Below are 27,369 nucleotides of genomic sequence, written 5' to 3'. Positions count from 1 at the left end.
TGTAAATGCTAACGTATCATTTTATACAGTACCGAATAATAATCTCTTCTCTCGATTTTAGTTGACTGTAAACTTCGCCATATAGTTTTGTAACACAACTCTTGCGCTGCTGATTCAGTAGTGAGATGGTGCTGTCGTCTTCGGCGATGATTTCAGAGTGGGGTTGAGCTGTTCTTTGTTTTTTTCCTTGTTATTTCATCCCCCTCCTTGCATAAGGGCCGAGGGAAGGGGGGGGGGGGGTGCAGCGGTACATTTCTCCACTCTTCAGCCAGGTGAATAAAAAAATTTAGAAGGAACAATACAAACAATATTAGGGACTACTTTCCGTTTTAAATTAAAAATAAAAGATGGGCTGTTTAAATACGGAAATATAGGCATTTTAAAAACACATCGCAGTGAGGTGAAATTTCTCTGATAAAAACACCGAAGCACTGTACTTTCACTAGAAATCTGAAGGATCTACACTAGCATGAGAGGTGTTGCTGGAAGAGGGAGTCTATTCTCTGGGGGTTGAGGGGTGTAGGTGGAAAGATAGGGGTCTTTTAGACAGGAAAGCTAGGGAGATGAGAGGTAGAAGCTGAAGTGAATAGTGGTAAATACTGTAGGTTGGAAAGACAGCAGGTAAGGTGTAGTGTGTCGTTTGGGTAGTGCAGCGGTTGCAAGAAGAAAGGGATGAGGATGAATGGAGAGGGAAAGGACAGAGGAGCCCTGATGTGGAGTGGATAGGTGGGGAAGAGTTAATAAAGTTGGTAGAAAGGGTAAATATCTGGGCGGATCCCATTGTTTGGGATAGGGAGTTGGTTGGAGTTGTGTTTGAATAAACTATGGAGCGTGTGCAGGTATTGGGACGGAGGGATGTATTTGTGAACGTGTAGCAGCACACCAGGGTTGGTAATCAAAGGGAACACAGTGAGGTTATTGGAATCTAGTTTGTGGACAGTATACGAGATGCGGATGTGATCGATGTGGGTGAGGAGGGGTGGGAATTTGATCAGATGGTATAGGGTCCAGTTGGGGGAAGGTGGCTGAGCGGCTCTCCGCCCTGATGTAAATAAATGTTCAGCAGCGCCATCGAATGTAGATTCTTGTGGGCGTATCTACGTCGACGTCTGTTATTCGTCGTTGCGTCTGGCAGTGATTGTTCGTACTTGTGGATCCGCTATGAGGTACCAACTTGGTTATGGTACCTCGTTCTCCGGACTACATCACGCACTCAATATCTTACAATTTCGATTAAGAACTACTATTTTATAAAATTCTTCCCAGTCCATCAGGTTGGGTGGTACAGTAACGGTGTAAAGATTATTTTGTAGAAAAACAATCTTCGTTGCAATAACTACTGTTTAATGACGCATTTTGCCTATTCAAGGCATCGTGAGATTTTCTACAAAGATAGAAGAAAGGAAACAATAAATAGCCAGAGGTAAGGTCATGTCAAGCACAGCTCGACATAAAAATGTCAAAGAAGACTTAGCAAAACATTAGAAAGAGAAACGTAAGTTTGCTGGTATGCTGTAAATTAAGCATACTTCAAGATCGCACTAAACACGTCGTGTACCTATACAATTAAATATGAATTAATCTACATCTGTATCTGAGTACATACTCCGCAAGCCATCATGTGGTGCATGGCGGAGGGTACCCCGTACCACTACTAGCCATTTGCTTTTCCGTTCCGTTTGCAAATAGAGCGAGGGAAAAACGGCTGTCTATGAGCTTCTGTACGAGCTCTAATCTTTCTAATCTTGTCGTCATGGTCCTTACGGGAAGTGTACGCTGGCAGCGTAGAATCGTGCTGCAGTCAGCCCCAAATGCCGGTTCTCTAATTTTTTCCAAATAGTGCTCCTCGTGTCGAAGTACAATAGCTGACAAAAATGAAACGTGCACACCTTAGCCTCGATACACATGTAATGGCAAGCATGGCGGTGCAGCGATAGCACAACATAACTTTATCACAGTTATACATTCATTACCGTGGCACGATTAGAGACATAAGGCCCTCTCCTACACCCAGCCAGGTATTTCTTATATTTATCACGACATTCGATAGGAAACACCATACCATCAGGCAACTATCGCTGTGGGCGTAAGAACCGCCTACGTCAGGTGATATGCGTCATAAACAACGAGACGCATCAAAAACTGCCGCATATGCATGATGTTTAAATGCATTACTTCTGTGTTAATAACCGCATTCATAATCAATTTCGCAGGCAGTATCCACGTATGCCGCTAAATGCGTCTATAAAAGTATGTGATAGTAAACGGAAATGGAGCGTATGGCTCCGTTGGCTGGGAAATCCGGGGAAGTTCGGCTGCCGAGTGTAAGTCTTATTTCAGTCGACGCCACATCGGGAGACTTGCGTGCCGCTGATGAGGATGAATGATGATGAGGACAACACAACAGCCAGTCCACGAGCGGAGAAAATCCACAATCCGACCGGGAATCGAACCCGAGCCCGGTGCATGGGAGGCAAGCATTTAACCACCCAGCTGAGCAGGCGGACTATGTCATGGTGCCACACATAGTTCAGGAGATATGACGCTATAAACACTGAGATGCGTCAAAAGCAGCCGCATCATGCATGACATTTAAATTTATTACTTTTTTGCTTCGACATCTATTCGCACCATATTTCCATTAAGTATCCACATATGCCGCTGAATCTACCTACACAAATACATCATTATACGACACGTAGTTCAAGCGATGTGACGTTATAAACACTGAGATACGGGAAAAAATGCCGCATTATGCATGATGTTTTAAGCGTTAATTCTATACTACTGACTCAGTAGTCGAGTTCATTTAGGGAAATCCGTGACACATGGCAGCTATTTGACAGCTTTCAACGGTGAAGCGGAAAAAAGCATTGTAGACGAAAACGCTACCTTATAATAATTACAAACCGTAAAAATAGTAACTGATATAGCAGCAAAAACTGCAGTCCATATTTGTGTCATCTTCTTCTATCTTCTTCTTTTGCCTATCGCTTATACTGTCCACTAAAGAGCCCGCTTTTTTTTTTTAGAATTTGTTTAATTTAGAGTTTGGTAATTTTCCACTGGGGGCCGAACAGCACAATAACCCTAGGCTCGGCGTGGGGCGCCGGTGGGTTGAGTGGACTGCTGTGTCCTGTTGTGGGGTTGTATATCGCTGAGGGCTACGGTGGGGACGACGCCTCTCCACCGTTTCTAGGTCCCCAGTTCAGTAAATAAATAAATACATATGTAATATATGACCATTACATGTTCTCATCAGGACCAGGTGAGGTACCTATGAGATTCTACAAACATTATGAGAAAGAACTTGTTTCCCTTCTAGTACAAGTTAATCGTATATTTTTGGACCAACGAAGGGTACCTAGTAGAGATGGGCAAACTCGTTCATCCTTGAGAACTAGTTCCTGGTGATGGCTCTTTTTTTGGGAATCGTTCATTTTTACTCGTTTACCGTTCATTTGTGGTTGGTATATGGTTCTTATGAGAAATAGCATAGGTGACTCAAGATGGAAGGCGCCATGAGGGGGCACTTGCCTCCGCCCTGGAGTACAGAGTTTTTATTAATAACAGAATTCTTACACACTTGTAATTTTCCTGATTCTGCAAAACCTCTCGTCTAGCCAATTGTAGCCCGCATCTCGTGGTCGTGCGGTAGCGTTCTCGCTTCGCACGCCCGGGTTCCCGGGTTCGATTCCCGGCGGGGTCAGAGATTTTTTCTGCCTCTTGATGGCTGGGTGTTGTGTGATGTCCTTAGGTTAGTTAGGTTTAAGTAGTTCTAAGTTCTAGGGGACTGATGACCTAACATGTTAAGTCCCATAGGGCTCAGAGCCATTTGAACCTTTTTTTTTTTTTCTAGCCAATTGTAGCGTTATGTGACTGATCGCAGTGAAATAATATAAGGTGGCGCACGAAAAACCTGCCCGAGTACAGACCGCTTGGCGACTACGCACGCTTTGTTGACCGCTACGAGCAGAATAGACAAATATGTAATGATTAGGCAGTGAATAAATTGTAAATATGCTAATACAAACAATAACTTCCAAACAGTAGACGACGGTCGGTGGGCGACAGTGAGCAGTCTACTACTTGGGGCCGATTTTTCGTGCGCCACCCTGTACCACTGAAATGATATTGTAGGAGTTATCACATTGTCTTTACAAAATGTAACACCAGAGACTCGATTGTGTACCGTGGGCTTCATTCGGTTGTAAGTCGGTCTGCCTTCCATAACAATGAACATGCCGTTTTACCTTGGATCAAAAATGACGGATAATAGCCACTCGTGTGTGCCGTGCCGACGTCCTTTGCATGTCTAATAACAAAAAATCTTGCTTTTTTTACAAGTATTTCTTCTGCTGCTTGTCGAATTAGTGAAGTAACCTGAGATGTCGTTTCGTTACCTGAAAAGGTGTACGTATTACATACACATAAAAATTTTATGTAATTTACGTAATTATAAAATACATTTTAATTGCCGGTCGTGGACGCTGAATAGAATACGAAAACAACCAGAAGTTCAGAGTTAAAGAAAGGTTTGAAACAGGTCTAGAATGGGCGTGCGCAGCGAATGAAACTAACATCAACTCGATACTGAACTAACTACGAGCAGTCGGCAGTGGAACTGCGACGAGCGGCCACGCGATGAAGGAAGAGTCCAGCCGTGCGAGACCGAGACCGAGACCGAGGCAGATGGGAACGGGACCGAGGCTGGAGCGAGACCAGCCAACGTGCCGTTACGGGAACGAGACCGACCGTTTCCCGTTCCTGGGAACTATAAGTAGAAAGCCGCGACCGAAGTGAACTATAAAAAACCGTTCCTTAGAATTCGTTCCTCGCTCGTTCCGTTCATCTTGGTCAACCGTTCCTTTGGTGAACGACCCATCTCTAGTACCTAGCACCTGGAAAAAAAGTGCAGGTCATTCCCGTTTTAAAGAAGGGTCGTGGGACAGATGCACATAATTATAGTCCTACATCTTTTGCGAGGTGCTGGGGCTAGCAGTGTATTTAACACTAAATTCTTCTAGAATCTACATATGTAAATGATGCTCTAAGCCCCCGCTATTCTAACTCCGACTTTTGCTGTTGCACATGGATTAAAAAAAAACGCGAACTGACTGTAATCGACCCTGCAAGTGGAGTAGAAAAGAGTTTGGCACCTGCAATAATTTAATTTGATAAAATAAGTTAAATAACGGAAAGTTTCATTAACGTAGTGAGAAATGATAGGGCTGCTCTACCGATTAACAGAATGAAAGTTCTGTCCAAAATAACAATATGATTTATTATGACTAAACTCAAAATAATAAACAAAACACATGAAGCTTTTACAATACATCAAATTGGCTAAAATTGGATACTCAAATAAATACTGTGAAGGTGAAGTTGTCCCTAAACTAGAATGTGACATTTATGACGAAGTGGTATGTGGAGCCAATTCCTTGCAACTCAAATCTTAAGAGAAACACACAGCCAACCCAACATTAATTGCTGCTACAGTAGTGAGAACTCAGACAATGAACACCCAAGACAGAACAAAGTTAGAAAAGACCAACAGGCGCGCTCTGCTGAGCTCTGATTATCACCTAACAAAATTTACTGCTTTGCCAGTGCTGCGGACGTACATTACCAAGCTGTCTTCTTAACTGCAAGGACACGATCTGGCGTACCGGAGGCGATGGCTGGTTGCTTCGACGTCCCGTCGTGGTGATGATAATGTCGCGATTATAGCCAGAAACAAATTATCCTGGTCTGGTTGTTCCAGACTAAAGACTTCCTAGCAATACAAATGCGTCTCTGAGGGAGACGAAGAAGGCTCGCCACACAATCACTGATGGTACAGTGATTGATTTTAACAAGCGAAGTCACACACTAACTCCGATAGTCAACTTTAGCCAAAACTGCTCAAGACAGACAACATAGGCCGCTTGTACGCAGAACGCTCAATTGCCAACTGTACTCGGAAAGTTACGTTGAAGTCGAAACTTAGCAACTTCGTCAAACAGTTACAATTAAATAAAAGTATATTAGACAGCCAACGGAAGGCAGGCTGTCCAGAGCAGCGAGAGCTCAGTCTTGTAACCTGTTCCGATCGAAAGGCGAGAGCCGACTCTCTCAAGAGCATCCGTACAAGCCGAGCACAGAACATTCCCGCCCCCACGACAGTGGCCGTGGTTAAACGTTCCAATCAACAACCCGAAAACCGGAGGAAAATTCCACTCTATTGCCAAAGCACTGCCATTCCACCAATGGAGATTCTTGGCGCCAATTTCTGCGCCGATTTTGTTACGTCACAGAGCTATCCCCTGAGCCAACCAATCACAGTTATGATTTTGCACAAAACGCGGGAATTTGCCCGCCAAGACTGCCTGGGAACACAAGTCATTCCCACGCCTCGCTAGTAGCCCGCCAGAAACGGTTTCCACTAAGTTTCTGTGAAGTAACGGAATCTCTAGCCCAGCCGCCCCTTCTGGCGCATCTGGGCGTGTCGCTCCCGCTCTTATGACAATGTCGGCTTCTGGAAAGCATCCAGTCGACTGCCTCACACCCGTCGGCTTAACCCTTTCAAGCTCACTTGAACTCGTCTGTCACCGGACCAGCCGGGTGACGAGAGACGCTGCGTGGGAAGTCCGCGTGGGAAGGAATAGCAACTTTTCACCGCATGCAGTTAGAGAGGAAAATCGAATTACTCAGATTAAGATAGAAATATGAGAGGGGGCTCATACCGCCTCTCACGTTCACGTCATTTGTTGTTGAATTATGGAACATGTTTTTTTGTCGAAGAATTATGACGATTTTGGAGAACGAATATCTCCTCTATAAAAATGAACATAGATTCAGCAAACAAATCTTACGAAAGCCAGCTCGCTCTGTTCGCCCACGAGATCAATAGCGCTGTAGACAATGGCGCTCAGTTCGATGCCACGTTCCTAGACTGCGGGAAGGATTTGACACAGTCCAGCACTGCTGTTTAGCGAAAAAAATACGAGATCACCGAGTATCGGACTCTATTTGCCTCTGGATTCACGACTTCCGTGTAGGTAGAAATCAATAAGTCCCTCTTAACGGATAATTATCAAAAATGGTCCAAATGGCTCTGATCACTATGGGACTTAACATCTAGGGTCATCAGTCCCCTAGAACTTAGAACTACTTAAACTTAACTTAAGGACATCACACAAATCCATGCTCAAGGCAGGATGCGAACCTGCGACCGTAGCGGTCGAGCGGATCCAGACTGAAGCGCCTGGAACCGCTCGGTCACAGCGGCCGGCGGATAATTATCGATAAATGTAAAGTAAAATTGCACGGTACCCCAAGGAAGTGTGACAGGACCATTAGTGTTTACGTTGTACATAAATTATTTAGTAGAATACGTCGGTAACTCCTTAAGAGTGTTCGCAGATGATGCGATTGTCTATCAGACAGTATCAACGCCAGAAGACATTATCGATTTGCAAAATGGCCTGCAGAGGGTTGGTAAATGGCGTAGGGTCTGGTAGTTGACCATGAAATGTAACATACAGCGCATAGACAGGAAAAGAAACCCATTACTCTGCAACTACAACACTTATGACAAATTGTGGGAAACCGTATCTACTATAAAAATCTAGGAGTAGCTATCCAGAGCTGCCTTAACTGGAACGACCACACGAAAGAACTGATGCCAGACTGATATTCACAGGAAGAATCTTAAGGAAATGTAACCCATCCACGAACGAAGTGGCTTACTAGGCGCTTGTTCGACCGATTCTTGAGTATTGTACGTCAATATGGGATCCTTTCTCATGTATGATTGATAGAAGATGGTAGACAAGATCCATCGAAGACCGACATGTTTCGTCACGGAATCGTTTAGTCGGCGCGAGAGCCTTACAGAGATCGTCAACAAACTCCAGTGGCAGACATTACAAGAGAAGCGTCGTGCATCGTGGAGAGGTTTGCTATTGAAATTTCTAGACTGCACATTCCTTGATCAGCCGGACGACATATTACTTCCTCTCACACACCTCGCGAAGTGACTACGACGATAAAATATGAGAAATTAGAGATAAAACAGAAGCCTACCGACAATCATTCTTCCCATGCACCATTTGTAAGTGGAAGAGGAAATGGGAGATCTGTTAGTGGTATCAGAAACAACCCCTGCCGCACACCGTTACGTGGCTTGCGGAGAATGGCGTATCTGTGGATTTTGATCCAATGACATTGTCAATTAAGATTTCAGTGGGTGCTGGATCATCGAGATTGGAGTGTGAATCAGAGGAAACGTGTCGTCTAGTCATATAAATCACTTTTATTGTTAACCCGGAAGGTGGCCGTGTCAGGATTCGCCATCAGCCAGCCGATCGGCTACTCGAAACATACACAACACTATGGACGCAGGCCAGTGGCGACAGTTTTATGCTATGAGGGACTTTCACCTGAGTTTTGGTAGTAATCGAGGGAGATATAATAGCTGTGGACTTTGTGAACATTACTGCAGACTACCTGCTGCCCATCGTGCTTGGTAGCTTCCACGACAGCACTGGCATCTTCCAGCAGGTTACTGTCAGTGTAACAAGGCCAGAATAGTGCTGCAGTGGTTGGAGGAACTTGACAGTGAACTCACGTTGATGTCTTGGTCATTAAATTCGCGTGGCCTGTACTGCATGTAACACATGTGGGACGCCATCAGTGCCAGCTCCCAGCTCACAAACCACTGGTCAGTTCACGGAAGTTACTTGACTTGCACCTAGTCACATTCCGCCATGTACCTCTAAAATGCATAATGGACTTGTCGAATCAATAACACGCAGAATGGTTTCTGTACTGCGTTCGAAAGGTAGACCAGTATGCTATTAGGCATATGGTCACAATGTTTGGCTCATCATTCTGTTTTACTCTAATTGTTTAGATTTTTCATTCCTCATGCTGTTGAGATCTTCTTGTTTATTTTAATTGGCACTAACTCAAGCACCCGTTAATAATGTAGAATCCCAAATTCACCATTTTCTATGGATATAGGGTAAGGTGAGGTAACTCCGACCTAGTAAGTTATTGTGGCTATGAAACGCTTATTCGAGGTCGGATCTTAACGTTAAATACGTTGAATTATAGGCAATATAAAGGAGCAACTGCTTGCGAAATATTTTTGTCATACCATCAATAGTTTTTGAGATACCTGTATTTTAAGAAACGCCCATTCTTGCCATTTTTAAAAATGGTAGGGTAAATACGACCCTCTATTTTTTTGGATGATTTTGCACAGAAATAGTTCTTATAAACGGTTTTTTGGGAAATAATTATATGCAATTACGTTTTTTCCATAAATGAACAAAACGTATTAAAAAAATAACCATGTTTAGAGTACTAAATGTACTGAAAGTTAAATGACTCTAAATTTTAATTGAAAAAAGATGATTTCATTGCACGGCGGTGGAATAGCAATGTCGATCTCGGAATGTTAAAATCACGAGCGACAGGTCGTTGCAGTGCAGCAACTGCTCGGCAATATCGTTCTGATTGCGTTTTGTCGTTTTTCGTTTGTTATTTCGTACCATTTTCTTAAAAATAAACAAAAATTCACTTTGTTTCAAAAAAAATTCCATACACATAAACGATAAAAAATATGCGGTCGGATTTACTCCACCATTGAGCGGTCGGATTTACCCCACCATGCCATTTTTTAGCACACATAGAAACCATTTACACGAAATTTCCAACAAAAACGATACATGCATGAATAGGTCACTAAACGCACTACAAATTCACTTACCGTTTGTTTTACGATCGTTTTATTTAATAAGGTAAATCTAGTGATGCAATTTGCACAAAAATTAAATTGAAAAAAATCGAAAACACACTTGTTGTCTTTCGAGTGTCTAAATGTGAAATGCGGCAAAGCTGTAAAGGTGACATTATCGTTATTTCGAATGCTCTATATGGTAACACTAATGCGAAATCGCTCAGCTTTGCCGTTTCTCACAAATAGAGGGTGGTCGGGTTTACCCACCCGGTCGAATTTACCCCACCGGAAACAAAAGAAAAATTCGGAGTAGGTATTAAAATCCACGCAGAAGAAATAAAAACTTTGAGGTTCGCTGATGACATTGTAATTCTGTCAGAGACAGCAAATGACTTGGAAGAGCAGTTGAACGGATATAAGATGAACATCAACAAAAGCAAAACGAGGATAATGGAATGTAGCCGAATTAAGTAGGGTGATGCTGAGGGAATTAGATTATGAAATGAGACACTTAAAGGAGTTTTGCTATTTGGGGAGCAAAATAACTGATGATGGTCGAAGTAGAGAAGATAGAAAATGTAGACTGGCAATGGCAAGGAAAGCGTCTCTGAAGAAGAGAAATTTGTTAACATCGAGTATAGATTTAAGAGTCAGGAAGTCGTTTCTGAAAGTACTTGTATGGAGTGTAGCCATGTATGGAAGTGGAACATGGACGATAAATAGTTTGGACAAGAAGAGAATAGAAGCTTTCGAAATGTGGTGCTACTGAAGAATGCTGAAGATCAGATAGGTAGATCACATAACTAATGATGAAGTATTGAATAGAATTGGGGAGAAGAGAAATTTGTGGCACAACTTGACTAGAAGAAGGGATCGGTTGGTAGCGCATATTCTGAGGCATCAAGGGATCACAAATTTAGCATTTGAGGGCAGCGTGGAGGGTAAAAATCGTAGAGGGAGACCAAGAGATGAATACACTAAGCAGATTCAGAAGGATGTAGGGTGCAGTAAGTAGTGGGAGATGAAGAAGCTTGCACAGGATAGGGTAGCATGGAGAGCTGCATCAAAGCAGTCTCAGGACTGAAGACCACAACAACGACAACCACCTTATACTCTAACAAAGGAATGCACGAAACTCGGTAGATGTAACGTACATGTGCAGACAACCAAATGATTACAATTTCAAAAAGAATGGATGATTCATTCAAGAGAAAGAGTTTAACGAATTCAGCAAGTCAATAATGCGTTGGTCCACATAAGTTATTCAGCTTAGTACTGACTGATACAGTTGTTGGATATCTTGCCAAATTCTGTGCAACTGGCGCTGGAGGACTCGTCCATAATGTTCCAAACTTTCTCGACTGGGAAGAGATTCGGCTACCTAGGTAAGGTATAGCAAGGACGAAGGCAAGCAGATGAAATGCTCGTCATGATTGGACGGGCATTATCTTGCTGAAATGTTGACACATGATGCCTGCCGTGAAGGGCAACAAAACGGGGCGTACAATATCGACTACGTACCGCTTTGTTGTACGGGTGCCGCAGATGACAACCAAATGGGTCCTGCTATGAAAAGAAATGGCACCCCGGACAATCACTCTCGGGTGTGAGCGATAGTCAGGTTGGTATCCCACCGCTGTCCGGAGCGTCCCCAGACATGTCTTCGCTGTCATTGGGGCTCAGTTCGAAGCGGGTCTCGACACTGAAGACAATTATGCTCCAGTCAGTGAGATTCCAGGCTGAAGACGTGTCTGGAGGCGCTACGGATAGCGATGGGCTATAAGTCTGAATGTTGCCCTTCGTACGACACAATAACCAGGACTGATGGGCTGGAAGGCCTTTTCTTTTTGATTGTAGCAGGACCTCTTTGGTTATCGTCCGCGGCACACTTAAAGCATAGCGGTACGTCGTTTTGATACCCATCATGGCAAGCCATCCTGGGTTTACATTTCAGCATGCTAATGCCCGACTGCACACGTTGACAGTGTCTCTTGCTTATCTTCGTGCTTCGCACAATCTACCTCGGCCGCCAAGATCTCCCCGGCATCGTGGACAGGGCCTCCAGCCAGCTCGGGATTTTGACGAACTAACGCTCCAGTATCTACATCTACATGGATACTCTGCAAATCACATTTAAGCGCCTGGCAGAAGGTTCATCGAACCACCTTCACAGTTTTCTATTATTCCAGTCTCGTACAGCGCGCGGAAAGAATGAACACCTATATCTTTCCGTACGAGATCTGATTTCCCTTATTTTATCGTGGTGATCGTTCCTCCCTACGTAGGTCGGTGTCAACAAAATATTTTCGTATTCGGAGGAGGAACTTGGTGATTGGAATTTCCTGAGAAGATTCCGTCGCAACGAGAAGCGCCTTTCAAAAATGGTGCAAAAGGCTCTGAGCACTATGGGACTTAACTTCTGAGGTCATCAGTCCCCTAGAACTTAGAACTACTTACACCTAACTAACCTAAGGACATCACATACATCCATGCCTGAGGCAGGATTCGAACCTGCGACCGTAGCGGTTGCGCGGTTCCAGACTGTAGCGCCTAGAACCGCTTGGCTACTCCGGCCGGCAAACGCCTTTCTTTTAATGACGCCCAGCCCAAATCCTGTATCATTTCTCTGACACTCTCTCTCATATTTCGCGATAATACAAAACGTGCTGCCTTTCTTTGAATTTTTTCGATGTACTCCGTCAGTCCTATCTGGTAAGGATCCCACACCGCGTTGTAGTATTCTAAAAGAGGACGGACAAGCGTAGTGTAGGCAGTCTCTGTTACATTTTCTAAGTGTCCTGCCAATAAAACGCAGTCTTTGGTTAGCCTTCCCCACAACATTTTCTATTGTTCGTAATTGTAATATCTAGGCAATTAGTTGAATTTACGGCTTTTAGATTAAACTGATTTATCGTGTAACCGAAGTTTAACGAGTTCGTTTTAGCACTCATGGGGATGACCTCACACTTTTCATTATTTAGCGACAACTGCCTCTTTTCGCACCATTCAGATATCTTTTCTAAGTCGTTTTGCAGTTTGTTGTGATCTTCTGATGACTTTATTAGTCGATAAACGACAGCGTCAACTGCAAACAAGCGAAGACGGCTGCTCAGATTGTTTATATAGCTAAGAAACAGCAAAGGGCCTATAACACTACCTTGGGCATCGCCAGAAATCACTTCTGTTTTACTCGATGACTTTCCGTCAATTACTACGAACTGTGACCTCCGACATGAAATCACAAATCCAGTCACATAACTGAGACGATATTCCACAAGCACGCAATTTCACTACGAGCCGCTTGTGTGGTACAGTGTCAAAACCGTTCCGGAAATCCAGAAATATGGAATCGATCTGAAGTCCCTTGTCAATAGCACTCAACACTTCAGTTGGACAGAACATGGCACGATACCCCTCAGGAGGATATCCAACCACTCTGTCCATCATTGCCAAGCCGAGTAATTGGTTTCATAGGGATCAGAGATTGACCAGTGCTTTTCTCAATATGTGAAGCTCTTTCTCTTGACTAAATCATACAATGTTTCTGAAATTGTAATCATTTGTTTGGCTCTACATGTACATCGCATCTCTGCCGATTTCCGCCCAGTTCGGATATTTCCTTCTATTAGAGTAGACTTAGTTGAATTTTCAGGCGTTAGTTCTGTGTGATGTATCGTGTAACCAAAAGTTAGCGAATTGCTTTTAGTACTCAGGTGGATGACTTCATAATTTTCATTATTTATAGTCGATGGACACTTTTTCCACACCATACACATATCTCGACTAAATCATTTTGCAATTGGCTTTGATCATCCGATAACTTTCCGAGCCGGTAAATGATAGAAAAATCTGTAAACAATCTAATGCGGCTGCTCAGACTGTGTCCTAAACCCTTTATATAGATCACAAACAGCAAAGGGCCTACAATACTAACAGAATGTTATGCTGATACACATTAAACGATTCCGTTTGGTCTGAGGATTAGAAAATTGAAATGGATTTCTTCTAGGAAGCTACTTATGATGTTTTAATTAATAGTCATTAAAAATCGTCTTTTAAGCGAAACTCTGTCTCAGAAGTGAGGTATTTTGACCTCCTTCTTCAATAGGATTACATCACTTGTTCGACAAAGCTTTCCTAAAGAATTGTCAAAATTAAGGTGAACAACGCTTTCATACCACGTTTTGCAGGATTACTTGATGGAAGCCATCCCCCAAAAAATCTGTTATGTCACAGTGAATAAGAGATGTTTCTCATTTACAATACATGATACTAAAGCAGAGGGTTGTTTCTGACGTACAAACCAAATATGAAAATTTGAAACATGCGAAGAATGCTCGTAAAGTGAACACAAATAAAAAGGTTGGCTTGTAAACGGATGGATTACTTCAAGCAATTTTGTATAACTGCCGAAAATGTCTGTTGTGTTACATCAGAACCAATTTTTATTACGTAGAACTTCGTTTATAACGAGAAAAGTAGTTTTCAATTGAAGCAATGGATTTGGAGTAGATTGATGGGTCGCAATCGATGTCGGCCGAATGAAAAGCGCGGAGATTTGAATAGAATTATATCACACCGTTTTGTATTATGTCGCAGTATAAACAGAACCACTGACTACATACATTTACTTTTAACATCCTGTGGAAATATGCTTCGAAATTTTTGTCGAGCATAGAGATATGGACGTGGCGACAGGGTTTTCTACACAGTTCGGGTGCTGATAGTGCCATCATGAAGAATACGGAGCAAGTGATTGCAGAATTCATATCTGTTTATTAACTTCTGGTGAGTTACTAAAATGACTCGGGACTTTATTTGTTTATTTAATCTGATTTAGCGTCTTTCTTAATACATGAGACGGATCGCGGTTGCCATTATTTGCAGGGACACACTAATGACGAGAGTAACTCGACACACAAGGGGAACAACAGGGACCTCTGTGGTATTCTAGGGAACACTTACAGGACGATTTTTCATTCAGACAGAAAATATGCTGCTGCCGGTTTCTCAGCGTACTGACTGAAAGTTTTAGCTGTCGAATTTTAAAGCTCACGTTGTCAAACAAGTCTAGTAATGTTAAGACTGAGGTCCTTCGCTTATCTATGACACATTTAAAGCAGTCAGTTACCTTACTTAGTACTACAATGTTTACAATAACTGGGCTTACATTTGCCATAGAAGTTAAATGTGCCCAAATATTCAGTCAATTGACTGCGGTAAATATATGTTAAATAGCTTTGGACACAAAGGGTAAAACGCTGATTGGATAATAATTGTTGGTTTTCTTCTTAGGGACTAGATCCGTCCGCGAGGGAAACATTAAATTATTCTGTTATTATGAATATGATTTCCTGTTTGACGTTGCCTGTGTTTAATGTAAAGCTGGCTGTGTACCTTCACGCTTGCACAAAGTACTGCCTCTCCAGGTACGCACGCAATGTTACACCCAGATCTTTAACTCTAAAACTTAAAAGGAGTTTCCATATTATTTAGAACAGAGGGATTCGTGCAGATTTACACATTACTGAAAAAGAATTAATCTTCTTGCAGTTCACTTCGTGACAAAATGAAAAACCACTGTCTGTTTCTCATCCCTTAAAACTGATGCCTTCACGACAACCCTTCCTTAATTTCAATTTACGTGAACTGCGGCATTTGTTAATTGCCCCCATGCGTGTGATTATTTTCTCAGAAAATGTTGCGTCTTTCACATCAGGCTATGCTCTCTCTCACTCACTCACTCTCTCTCTTTCTCTCTCTCTCTCTCTCTCTCTCTCTCTCTCTCTCTCTCTCTCTCTCTCTCTCTCACACACACACACACACACACACACACACACACACACACACATTAGACTATTAAATACATTTTACTGAAAACCTCGAATATTTCATTCGTGTCATGTAGTGTGTTGTTAAATCTCTAACACAAGGTTCTGTTTGTAGTTCATATTGTACCCTTGGGGATACACCACTGAGCTGCCCGAGGACTGGGAAACACTGGTAAGTAATGCTTATTTAAGAAACCTCGAGTAGTAATAAGCAGAACACAGGAGGTTCTGAACCGTCATCTGTGACATTGTACTCTTGCAGCACGCACTGGCAGAAGAGGCCAACGCCGCACAGGTCGCAGCAGGAGGCCAGAACTTTACCATCGGCAGTTCCAGAAACGCCATGTGTAAGTATCAGTTTCACTCAACATTAATATCGACAATTTTTTTTAATAACAGCATAGCTTTATGGAAATACGCTGAAAAATGCGCAAAGGACAACCCAGGCTGTGAGTGCGTAGAGAAGCTATTGGTTGACCAGACTCCATCCATGTGAATGAGTGACTGTATTCGCTATTTGAAGTTATCTGCTTAAGTGAAGCAGTTAACTCTGAGATTCTACTTAGCATGAATAACGTGAACTGGCCACAGTAATATCAAGACAAACAAGAAAATAGTTGCTTTGGAAGAACAATGGGGCTGCGGAAGGCCGGCTGGAATTGCAAATCATGTGGATCGTGTCTTATGTTTGATTCCACTCACCAAAACACACACACACACACACACGCGGGCCCAATCCACTTTGACAACAACTGCAAGATATGCAGTAATCGTTTGGTCTCATAGATTGCAGCTGGTATGTAATGATGTGTGATTATGCGTTTCAAAGATGTTTATAGTACTATATTGACTGACACCATCCCAGCTATTCCGGAAACCTGGCCAATATGACTGCTAGTTCGGAAGAAGGGTTCAGATTTCTGGTTGAAGAAGGGAGACATTCAAACGCCTGTGTCATCTAAAGGAGAAATTAAATCACGACTCATCTTGTTTTCCTGAGTGAATAGAGAACTGCAAAAGCTGTTGAATAAAATGAAAAGTCTAACGATTATAGAATATGGATTGACAATAAATCAGAAACAGACGATAGTACTGAGGAGTAGCTGAAATGAGATTACCGTTAAACTTGACGTCAAAATTGGAAATCACGTAGTAGACGAAAGACGTCTGCTACTGTGGCCATGAAATGACGCATACAGGCGAGGAAGATGTGAGGTCCGGTGGTTGTGGTTATAATGCTCATACCTCTGAGATGCAAAATTAACCTCCCCTTGATCGGAAAGCGGAGTGAAATTCCCTATGCAATCATGCGAATTTACTTTTAAACGGCAACGAAACAATCACGCAACGGATAACGTCTTATTAAGTCTGAGTAGGCCCACCTTTAAAAGTTGATAGTCACGCGTGAAATACACGACGACACATTTCAATTATGGAAGGCATCTTGCTATTAAATGAAAATGCACCCTTATAGGAAGTGATATTTATTTACCTTAGCGAGCATTCAAGTGGAAAAACCTTCCACAAGATAGCAACGAATGCAAAGATAGAGAACAGTGGTATTTAATTCTGATCATGATACCAATTTTAGGATCACGTAATGAATATTGCCAATGGTTAAGCGAAGAACGTATCAGAAAGTGCTACTAAAAAGTGAAATTGGAAGAACATATACCGTTCAGAGATGCAAAGTGCATCCTGCGAATCAAACAACTAAGTGTGGTCATCAGTTATCGAAACGACTAACTCCGCAAATTTCACAAATGCCGTGCCCCGTGAACTGTTCGGCGGAAAAGCACTCCAGGCCGAATATCAACAAATAGACTTCCAGTATTCGGTTCCGTGCGCTCCGGCTGTGAGCGGCGGTTAACAGCGCACTGGACCCATCTGCGCTGGTGCGGCCCTCAAGGATGCCAGCGAGATCGTCGTTCGTGGAGGTGGGAGGCAGAGTGAATCTGGAAATAAATTCTAACTTCTCTCTAAAATTCGGGAAAGCTCGAAGTCGTCCATCAACTACTATAGTGATTCCGAGAGCTATCCAGTCTCTAGACAAGTTCTGCCGATTGCGACCACGCTCCAATGAAATTACCAGATTTCGCCATAGCGCCAGCAAGGGTGAGACCTTTTGTTTATTTTGTGGGCAGGGCGCGGACAGAGGCTAAACGTCTTTCTGTAAACTTCCTGGCAGATTAAAACTGTGTGCCGGACCGAGACTCGAACTCGGGACCTTTGCCTTTCGCGGGCAAGTTCTCTACCATCTGAGCTAACCAAACACGACTCACGCTCACGCTCCGCCAGTACCTCGTCTCTTACATTCCAAACTTCACAGAAGTTCTCCTGCGAACCGTGCACAACTAGCACTCCCGAAAGAAAGGATATTATGGAGACATGGCTTAGCCACAGCCTGGGGGATGTTTCCACAATGAGATTTTCACTCTACAGCGGAGTGCGCACGAGAGTTTCTGTGAAGTTTAGAAAGCAGGAGACGAGGTACTGGCGGAAGTAAAACTGTGAGGACGGGGCGTGAGTCATGCTTGGATAGCTCAGATGGTAGAGAACTTGCCCGCGAAAGGCGAAGGTCCCGAGTTCGAGTCTCGGTCCAGCACACAGTTTTAATCTGCCAGGAAGTTTCATATCAGCTTACACTCTGCTGCAGAGTGAAAATGTCATTCTGGTCTTTCTAGAAGGTTCCATAGCAGCCGTTGAGACGCTGAGTCTTGCCACGAGAAACTTCCAACTACCATTTTCTTTATGTAATGAAGACATTCCTCCACGTCGACAACGAGCGCTTCCCAGCCGCCCAGCGCGTTAACTCCCATCGCGTTAACATGGCCAGCTCCAAGTAGAGAGAAGCCAGAGGGTCGACACTGCATCGGCCCTTTAGAACATTAAAGCTACACGCTTATGGGTGTGGAGCTACATATGCATTTTGCAAGCAGTAATACGAATTATGAAAGGAACATTTCATTTGCCATTTCACTATGTGCATAGGCCTGGGGAATGCTATTAGAGCGTAAAAATATGAATAAAATACGCAGGCTGACTGAAATGGAACCGCTTTCCCAGTTCCATTGCCATGTGCATATCTTAGTATCTACTTTCGGTTTTATGCAAATTATGTACAGATCTTAAATTACGCATTATTAATTTTAATTGTTATTCAAATAACTTTTATATTGTGTGCAGATCTTAATTATCCATTTTTTGGTGTGACATAATTATTGATATTAATTTTAGGTGTTAATTCATTAATCTTCCATTTCCAAAGATGTTAATGTTTTGTCAATTGTTTGTTCTTTGGAGGAGATGGGTTTTGGAGGGAAATTTTAACGGCAGTTGAATGCACGTAGCTCGTGTTGATGCAACAATTGGGCAGTGGAAAATTTTGTATTTTTGTGAGTAAACGATGGTGACTCAGAAATTCTGCAGATTATTATTACAACAAACACATATGGGAAGACCAGCTGCAGTAAAACGTAGGATTCTCTTTCCTAGCGGAGCAACCTACGTCCCAAGAATTTTACTTTAAGTATTGCTTTTGCCAGCAACAGAGAACTGACTCTGCAAAAACAAGCCTTTTAGTTTTTCCGCATGTTTATCTGGTGGTGGAGGAAACAAAGAAATGTGTGCCAAATTCTGAAAGTGCAGAAATTACTATTCGGTGTAATCCTTAATGTGTCAAGATCCTCTCATCACATCGATATTAATTGGAATGCTTCCCAACGTAGCGGGAACATTTCATGACGGTACACGAATAATTAAGCCACTTTACTCAGGGAGGTACAAAAAGCAAGCTAGCAGAGAGCACAGATGGGAATCATGAGTAAAAGGCGTCTACTACACTGAAGCGCCAAAGAAACTGCTATATGGATGAGTATTCAAATACAGAGCTTACTGCTCCTACACTGGCAGGTGATGAAGATTTAAGTGAGTTTGAACGTGGTGTCATAGTCGGCGCACGAGCGATGGGACACAGCATCTCCGAGGTAGCGATGAAGAGGGGATTTTCCTGTAAGACCGTTTCACGAGTGTACCGTGAATATCAGAAATCCGGTAAAACATCAAATCTCCGACATCACTGCGACCAGAAAAAGACACTGCAAGAACGAGACCAACGACGACTAACAAGAATCGTTTATGTGAGAGAAGTGCAACCCTTCCGCAAACTGCTGCAGATTTCAGTGCTGCACAATCAACAAGTGTCAGCGTGCAAACCATTCTACGGAACATAATCGATATGGGCTTTCATAGCCGAAGGGCCGCTCGTGTACCCTTGACGACTGCACGACACAAAGTTTTGCGTCTCACCTGAGCCCGTCAACAGCGACATTGAGCTGTTAATGACTGGAATCATGTTTCCTAGTCGGACGAGCTCTCGTTTCAAATTGTATTGAGCGGATAGACGTGTACGGGTATGGAGACAACCTCATGTATCAATGGATCCTGCATGTGAGGAGGGGACTGTTCAAGCTGATGAAGGCTCTGTAATGGTGTGGGCGTGTGCAATTGGAATGATATGGGACGCGTGATACATCTAGGTACGGCTCTGATAAATGACACGTACGTAAGCATCCTGTCCGATCACCTGCATCCACTCATCTCCGTTGTGCATTCAGACGGAGTTGGGCATTCAGACAGGATAGTGCGACACTCCACACGTCCAGAATTTCTACAGAGTCGCTCCAGGAACACTGTTCTGACTTTAAACACATCCACTGGTCCCCAAACTACCCAGACATGAACATTGCCTTCCAACGTGCTATTCAGAAGAGATCTCCACCCCTCGTACTCTAACGGATTTATGGGCAGCCCTGCAGGATTCATGGTTCACCTCCCTCCAGCAGTTGAGTCCATGCCACGTCGTGTTGCGGCACTTTTTCGCAGGTGTACCAGTTTCTTTGGCTCTTCAGTATACTATGAAACATACTCCTTAATTAGAAGATTAAATTTCTGAGAATGAATGTCAGGAGCACAGAATTGGAGAGAAGTGAATCATGGACTGTGGGAAAATCAGACTATAAAAGAATCGAAGATTCCGAAACTTTGTGTAACAGAAAGGTAAAGGTAATGTCTGTGGCGTGAGCGTCCTATTGGCCTGTCAGCAGGTTGAGTACAGTACCCATATGGCACTAGGAGGAAGCAGATGGTGGAGTCATCGCCCCAGCCGCCTTTTACCTATGGAGAAGATTCCCAGTGCTCATCTGAAAGCAAGCTCAGTGGACCTGGGGGTGTCCTGGTTCTGGATGAACTGGAACAAGGAAAAGTCCCTCCTCCAACCTGGAATTAATCTCGGTACTTCCCGGGACGCAGTCTTACAGAAGGATGCTAAAAATTAAGTGGACTGACAAGACATTAGATTCTTTGCAGAATCGTCCAAAAAAGGAGTATAATATTTAAAACACAGTCTAGAAGAATTGACAGCCTGAGAGGACATGTGTTATCATAAAGTAACTTGTAAGTTGCTATAGGGAACTGTAGAGGGCAAAAACTGTAGTGGGAGACTAACATGGGAACGTATTCAGCAAATAACTGAATATGTTGCGTGTGCCTAGGTGAAGAGGTTAGGACAAGGATGTCCCAGATCAAAACAGTCAAAAAATTGAGGAAGAATAATGTAAAAAGGGGAATCTTACATCTGTACACGACGTCGCCCGAAACACGACTGATCCACTTCTCGTGACAACCACTTGGTAGGCACTCCTGAGAAGCGTGTTTACGCCAGGTGACCTCCACGAACTTCTACATACGACTATCATCTTGCGTCAGACAAATCCTGCGTTTGTAGGCAAAGAAAACCCGACGACCTTGATACAGTTTCCATTCATTGTGTCGTCTTGTCCATCTTGTCTACGCAACACTCTGGGTTGTTTCTTCTGTTGTTCACAATGGACCTTTAGAGACCGATCTCTTCGTGAGGAGAGAGTTCCGTACTGTCCGTGTCAGGTCAACCATCCCAGTTGCCCCCAAAATAACTGCACACGATCCTGTTGCGCATTACTCGGGGTATCTACGAGCTACAGTTTCTGTATAGAGGTCATCAGTTGGTGTTGTTGAACACGGGCGCTCGCTACAAGGCAAATCTTAGATATTTTTTAATCTGACGATAGCAGGCGAATGTTCGAGTTGCGTAGCAGTTGGGTACGCCGCATCAGCGATCAACTAAATAAGCCGACAAACATTCTCGCTCTGAAGTCTGTATGTACGCACAGACTGAAAAGTGTGACCAAGCTGTATTGTCCCATTCACGACTGGACACAGAGCACTGTACTGAAATCCACTAAGAATCTAAGTTACTTTCAACACATATGTGGTTGTAAATGGCGATGTCCTGTGGTAAAAAGAGTCTTCACAAACAGGTTCCCAGTGAAAAAAAAGAAAAAGCTATTCAGCTTACGATGGCGGTACAAAATGTATTGTGCATTTTACATGCAGTCTATCAAAGGAATAATTCACTATTTGATTGTACACGGACTGCACCCGAACTGCATGAAAAGAATAAGGCGGCCGAGAAATGCACTGCCTGTAAAAACCAGTGAAACACACAGAAGACATTGTTGGATGTCAATATAATTCCCTCATGTACACATCATCAGAAAATACATAAATAATTAGTTTTACTTTTCTGTAACAGAAAGAGCGGTCACCAGAATGCATTAGTGTTCATCGTGTTTGGTATTGTTACCACATCTCGTAGGATATATCATGGGCGTGATTAGCGTCAGATGTTGAATAATCACTTGAAAGATATGGAGATGCTCTGAACTCGTGTGAAACGGCATTATTAGAACCTGACAGAGTTTGAAAAGAACCTCGTTGTTGGCCTCCATTTGGCTGGCTGATCCAATCGTGCAATGTCCACATTTGTGGGGCATTCTGTTGTGACAGTAACCAGCTATTGGACTACATGGAAAAGTGAGGTCAGGCGCTCTCCTCGTCAAGGCTCCGACCGACCACCTGCAACAATCAATCGGAGGATCGCCATATTGTGCACCGAGCACCTCATATTCCCTGTGCCTGTGCCACCCGGGAACAAGTAACAGACTGCCTGCAACAATCTCTGTATGTAGTACCGTTCGTCGAAGAATAGCAACAGCCAGCCTCGGCAGTTACCGTCCTATGAGTAGCCTGCCGTTGTCACCACACCACTAAAGGCGGAGTCTGGAATGGCGCCGTGACTGGCAAGCATGGACTGCCGAAAAATGATTCTGCATTGTGTTCAGTGGTGAATCGCGATTCTGCACTACCCCGGACGACAAATATGGCGGCGACGAGGGGAGAAGTCCCATTATTCCAATATTTTGTAGAGGCACAGCGGTGTTACTCCCGGCGTCGTGGTGTGGGCAGCCATCGGGAATGACTTCAGGTCACGGCTGGTAGTCATTTAGGAAACTCTGACGGCACAACGGTAGGTGGCAGACTTCCTTCACCCTCATATGTTACATTTCATGTGACAGTTCATCAAATAAAATCCGTTTCAGTTGCCTTTACATTTCTTAATGTATTCCATGACCGGTTTCGAAGCTTTGAGCTTCATCTTCAGGTGCCACCAACAGCGAAGAAGAGGGACTACTAACATGGGATATCATTTATTTCTAATTTCTGCTACCAGTCACTATTTTATTTTATGTATAATCTAACATAATACAACGTGTTTCGAACATGTTCTGTTCATCTTCGGGCGTTTATACGTACATACATACATACAGAGAAATGATACTTAAAAAGAAACAGTCTTAAACTAGATTAATCTAGAACTCTTTGTCCATCGTTTGTTACTGTAGCTAGCGGCTGGTGTGGCATATTGGGGAGGGGGGGGGGGGGCGCAGTGTATGGCTAGAAATCGAAATCGCTAGCTACAGTAACAAACGATGGAAAAAGAGTTCTAGATTGATCTAGTTTAATAGTGTTTCTTTTTAAGTAACATTTCTCTGTATGTATGCATAAACGCCTGAAGATGAACAGTACATGTTCGAAACACGTTGTATTATGTTAGATTAAACATAAAATAAAAAGTTACTGGTAACAGAAATTAGAAATGAATAATTATCCCGCACAGTCACGGTTCACAAACATAGTCATTGTGGCCGAAAATAATGCTAACATGGGTTTGCCGTACTACAATGAAAGCTAAATTGTGGAAAGTGGTGTACTCACATAACGTAAATTAATAAGTAACTAAACTCATGCGCAGGATGAGGAACCACAGCGCCAACCTGTACAGCACGACGTGGAAGTGACCAGTGCAAACGGCTCTCAAGCCAGCTGACTGCGGCGGCGGAAGCGACCGATGTAGGGGCCAGTGAGGTGGCCAGCCAAGCCTGCAGGGAGCGGCCCCTGTGCATTGTTCTTAATATGTTGCAAGTATCGGTTGTGGTCAGAACAGTGTTTTGTGTTGTTGTGGATGTATTATGTCGGACATAAGCGAATTCGAACGCTGGGAAACTGGTGCTCGTACGGTGTGCGCTCCCATAACCAAGGCAGTTGAAGTTGAAGTTGATTTATACTGCATACAGGGAAAGTGGAGAAACATCATCCGCTGAGTCACAGTGCGAATCAGAGTGTCTATTGAGTGGTTGTGGCAGACGATAGTTGAAAAGGATTGTGATGAAAATAAGAGGACAACAGCTGCAAAAGTCACTGCAGAAATGAATGTTGCCCTCGTGAACACTGTCAACCACAAAACAATAGAAAATTGGCTCCATAAGCAGGGAATTGGGGGGCAAGATGGAATTCCACCAGTGATGTAAGTCGTTCGAGTGGCTAGAGTTGCTGCCTTTGGATCATGGGGTCCCAGGTTCAATGCCCAGCCAGGTTGGGGATTTTCTCTGCCCGGGGACTAGGTGTTTGTGTTGTCCTCATCATTTCATCATCATCATTTGTGATTGTGGCTGGATTGGACTGTGGAAAAAAATTGTGATGTGTAAAAAATTGGGACTTTGTATGGGTGCTGATGACCAAGCAGCTGAGCGTCCCACAAACCAAACATCATCATCAGCAGTGATGTAAGCATACATAACAGGAAAATGTGGTGCGGAAGACATAAAACCCGGGCTACACAGGAACAGAAGAATGTAATTTGATCGGATGGGTCTTGTTTCACATTATTTCCAACTTCTGTGCGAGTTTTCATCCCAGGAGAGAAACATGGCAGGGGTCGGCGATGATTTGGACAGACAAATCTTGGTTTTCCATGAGCCCCACTGTGGCTCTGCAAGGTGGCCAAGTATTATGTGACAATGTTGGTTGATCAGGTCCATCCCATAGTACAATGTTTGCTCTCCAATAATGATGCTGCGCTCAAAGACAACATGACCCCTGTTCACACAGCTCACACTGGGGACCGGTACTGTGTGAGAGAGAGGATGAACTGTCGCAGTCTCCTGACCACCACAATCAGCAGATCTCAATATTACTGAGTTTTTGTGATTTACTACGGAGAGAAGGGTGTGTGATCGCTATCCACCTCCATCGCCGTTATTTGAACTTGCCACTATTTTACTGGAAGAACGGTATAAGACTACCTTGAAAATCTTACAGAACCTGTATTTATCCATTCCGAGACGTACGGAAGCTGTTTCGAATGTCAACGGTTTTCCTACATCGCATTAGGCATGGTAATGTGTTCTGTTTTTGGTGTTCCCATATTACTGTCTACCCTGTGCATATGTAATTTTTTTCAGTGCTTCAGAAAGCCGTACGATTAGCAAATGAACGTGACTGAAGGCGTCCGTAACTCAGACGAGTAGGTAGGCTACCGCTAAACAGATCTGTCGTGTTTGTGATGTTTCTACATTTTAGCACACCCCCTGTAACTGCAGCAATTGTAAATGCGAATCAGTAAATACTGCGCCTGGCTGCTTGTTTCAGTCACAGGTGGTTTCCAAATATCGTTCCTGTAAAAGAAAAATTTTGCCGTTAATTCTTGGCGAAATTGTTGGTCAAACAAAAAAACTGAAAAGAAACTTTCGTCTGAAACTTATCTGTAGTTTTGGCCAGCTACGTTTTATACAAATCAAAAAGCCACCCTGTGCTGTCTATCGCTAGGAATAACTTCTAAACTACATTTTTCCTCGGACTGGGGAACAAACTATCGTAATTTGTTGAGGTGTACGCTAGTTCCCACTGATACCAGTTCAACATGCTCCAAAATACTATCATTTGTGCCGTGTCCAATCTCGCGTTACTTCTTTTCACAGTATTAATTAAAGCAAGGAACTATCCGCATCAGCACACAAAAACCGATTTCACTATTGCCGAGGTTTAGAAATTTTCCGATAAGTCTTGAATAACTTGAAGCCAATCAGTAAAGATAAAAGCCTCATCCCAGAGATATAACTCTACTTTCCACATATTTTACACTTAAAGGTTACCAATGTGAACTCTATCGAAGTCGGCGCTCTGCTGTGCTAACGATGGCTGTTTATATGATTTGCTTACAGATCCAGTGTCTGGTAACAGCGACGACTGGGTGAAGGCCGTCGCTGGAGTGCCTCTGTCGTATACCATCGAACTCCCTGGTGGAGGAAGCCAGGGTTTCGACCTTCCAGAGTCTGACATCATCAGCATAGTGAAGCCATTTTTTGAATCCGTCAGAGTCTTCGGCCAATATATCGCTGCTAACTATGAATAAATATTATGTATAACGACTGCATGTATATAAACGATGCACATAAATGCAAAAATAGTTCCTAATAGCTATTACAATAATGATGGTGATAAATCATTACAATAATTAGACTAATAAATTTCTAACTTTCAAAGAGCTCCATGTAATTTCTTTACCACACCAAATCCATTACAGATGCTCCAAATATCAGTAGCATTGTCAATGAAATACTGAAATTATTAAAACCATCCAGGTTCATATCGCACGTTAGAAATAATTTTCTCCAGAACACTCTCTCATTTCAGAAAATTTGACCTAGAACAACGTCCTTGTCCACGTTGACGCTTAAAGCACGAATCAACTCTAGGATGTTTCACACTACTGTGTCTTCGTGATGCTCAGTTTCAAGAACGCTGTGCAACCTTCTGTGCTGTTTAAAAAAAACTGTTTACACTTTTTATGTAACGGACGAGAGTGTATGTCAGCAATACATTTACAACGTGTATTTAAATACTTGCACAACACTAGAGTACGTTCCTCACAAACAGAAAAGCAATCTAATGTACAAATAGTACGAAAATGGTTTATTTTCGAGCAGTTCTTAAAAAATAATTGCACGCTGATCAACATCAGTTCCCAAAGATACAAATCGAAAGAGATGAAGTTGGGGAAACATTGAATTGGCTCTCCCATATCCGCTCTTTTATTATGATAGACCTCGGTCACCGTATTTTGATCCATATGATTGAAATGTACCGGAGTCACATATACTCTCACTGAAGTAACAAGAAACCACAGTGTCGTGTGCTGAAAATTATTTCAGCCGCGCTGTGATCCACGTAGAGGAGGACTGTGTATGCTCCAATGTGATGTCATTAACTGTGCTACAGTCCTCAAAGCATTAATAGAGGCAAGAACATGAATAACATAAGATCTAGTAAAATCCCCAAAACGCCAACTGCGCTCAAACCGAGCGACCAATCGAAAGTCGGAACTGGACGGCCAGTCGAAAAGCAGTGTATGTTTCACCTGCGAAGAATTTTTGCAATACCAACGGTTTTTTTTGCGCATTGTAGATTTATCACAAACATGTCATCCTTGGCACGGTTTCCTACAATCAATTGGAGAAATAGCCTTATGAAGATCCTAACATAAATACACGCTGCCTGTGTTCAGTACGGCTGTGTGGTTAGACACTGCGTTTG

The 27,369-nt window shown here is 43.1% G+C and overlaps 1 protein-coding gene across 1 annotated transcript in view; it reads left to right on the top strand.

The window, feature by feature from the left end:
- The window catches only part of LOC126268055 (carboxypeptidase B-like), a 122,861-nt gene extending 96,540 nt beyond the window's left edge, over positions 1 to 26,321 (top strand). Inside the window, exons 7-9 of the mRNA XM_049973489.1 lie at positions 15,674 to 15,730; positions 15,821 to 15,905; positions 25,998 to 26,321. Of these exons, the coding sequence (XP_049829446.1) occupies positions 15,674 to 15,730; positions 15,821 to 15,905; positions 25,998 to 26,188 (333 nt within the window). The 3' untranslated portion in view covers positions 26,189 to 26,321. The remainder of the gene's footprint in view (positions 1 to 15,673; positions 15,731 to 15,820; positions 15,906 to 25,997) is intronic.
- The last annotated feature ends 1,048 nt before the right edge of the window (positions 26,322 to 27,369 follow it).

Source organism: Schistocerca gregaria, chromosome 4 (assembly GCF_023897955.1).
Source record: "Schistocerca gregaria isolate iqSchGreg1 chromosome 4, iqSchGreg1.2, whole genome shotgun sequence".
Taxonomy (NCBI): Eukaryota; Metazoa; Arthropoda; class Insecta; order Orthoptera; family Acrididae; genus Schistocerca; species Schistocerca gregaria.
The sequence above is the reverse complement of the archived record's forward strand: the minus strand, read 5'-3'. Positions and strand labels throughout refer to the sequence as shown.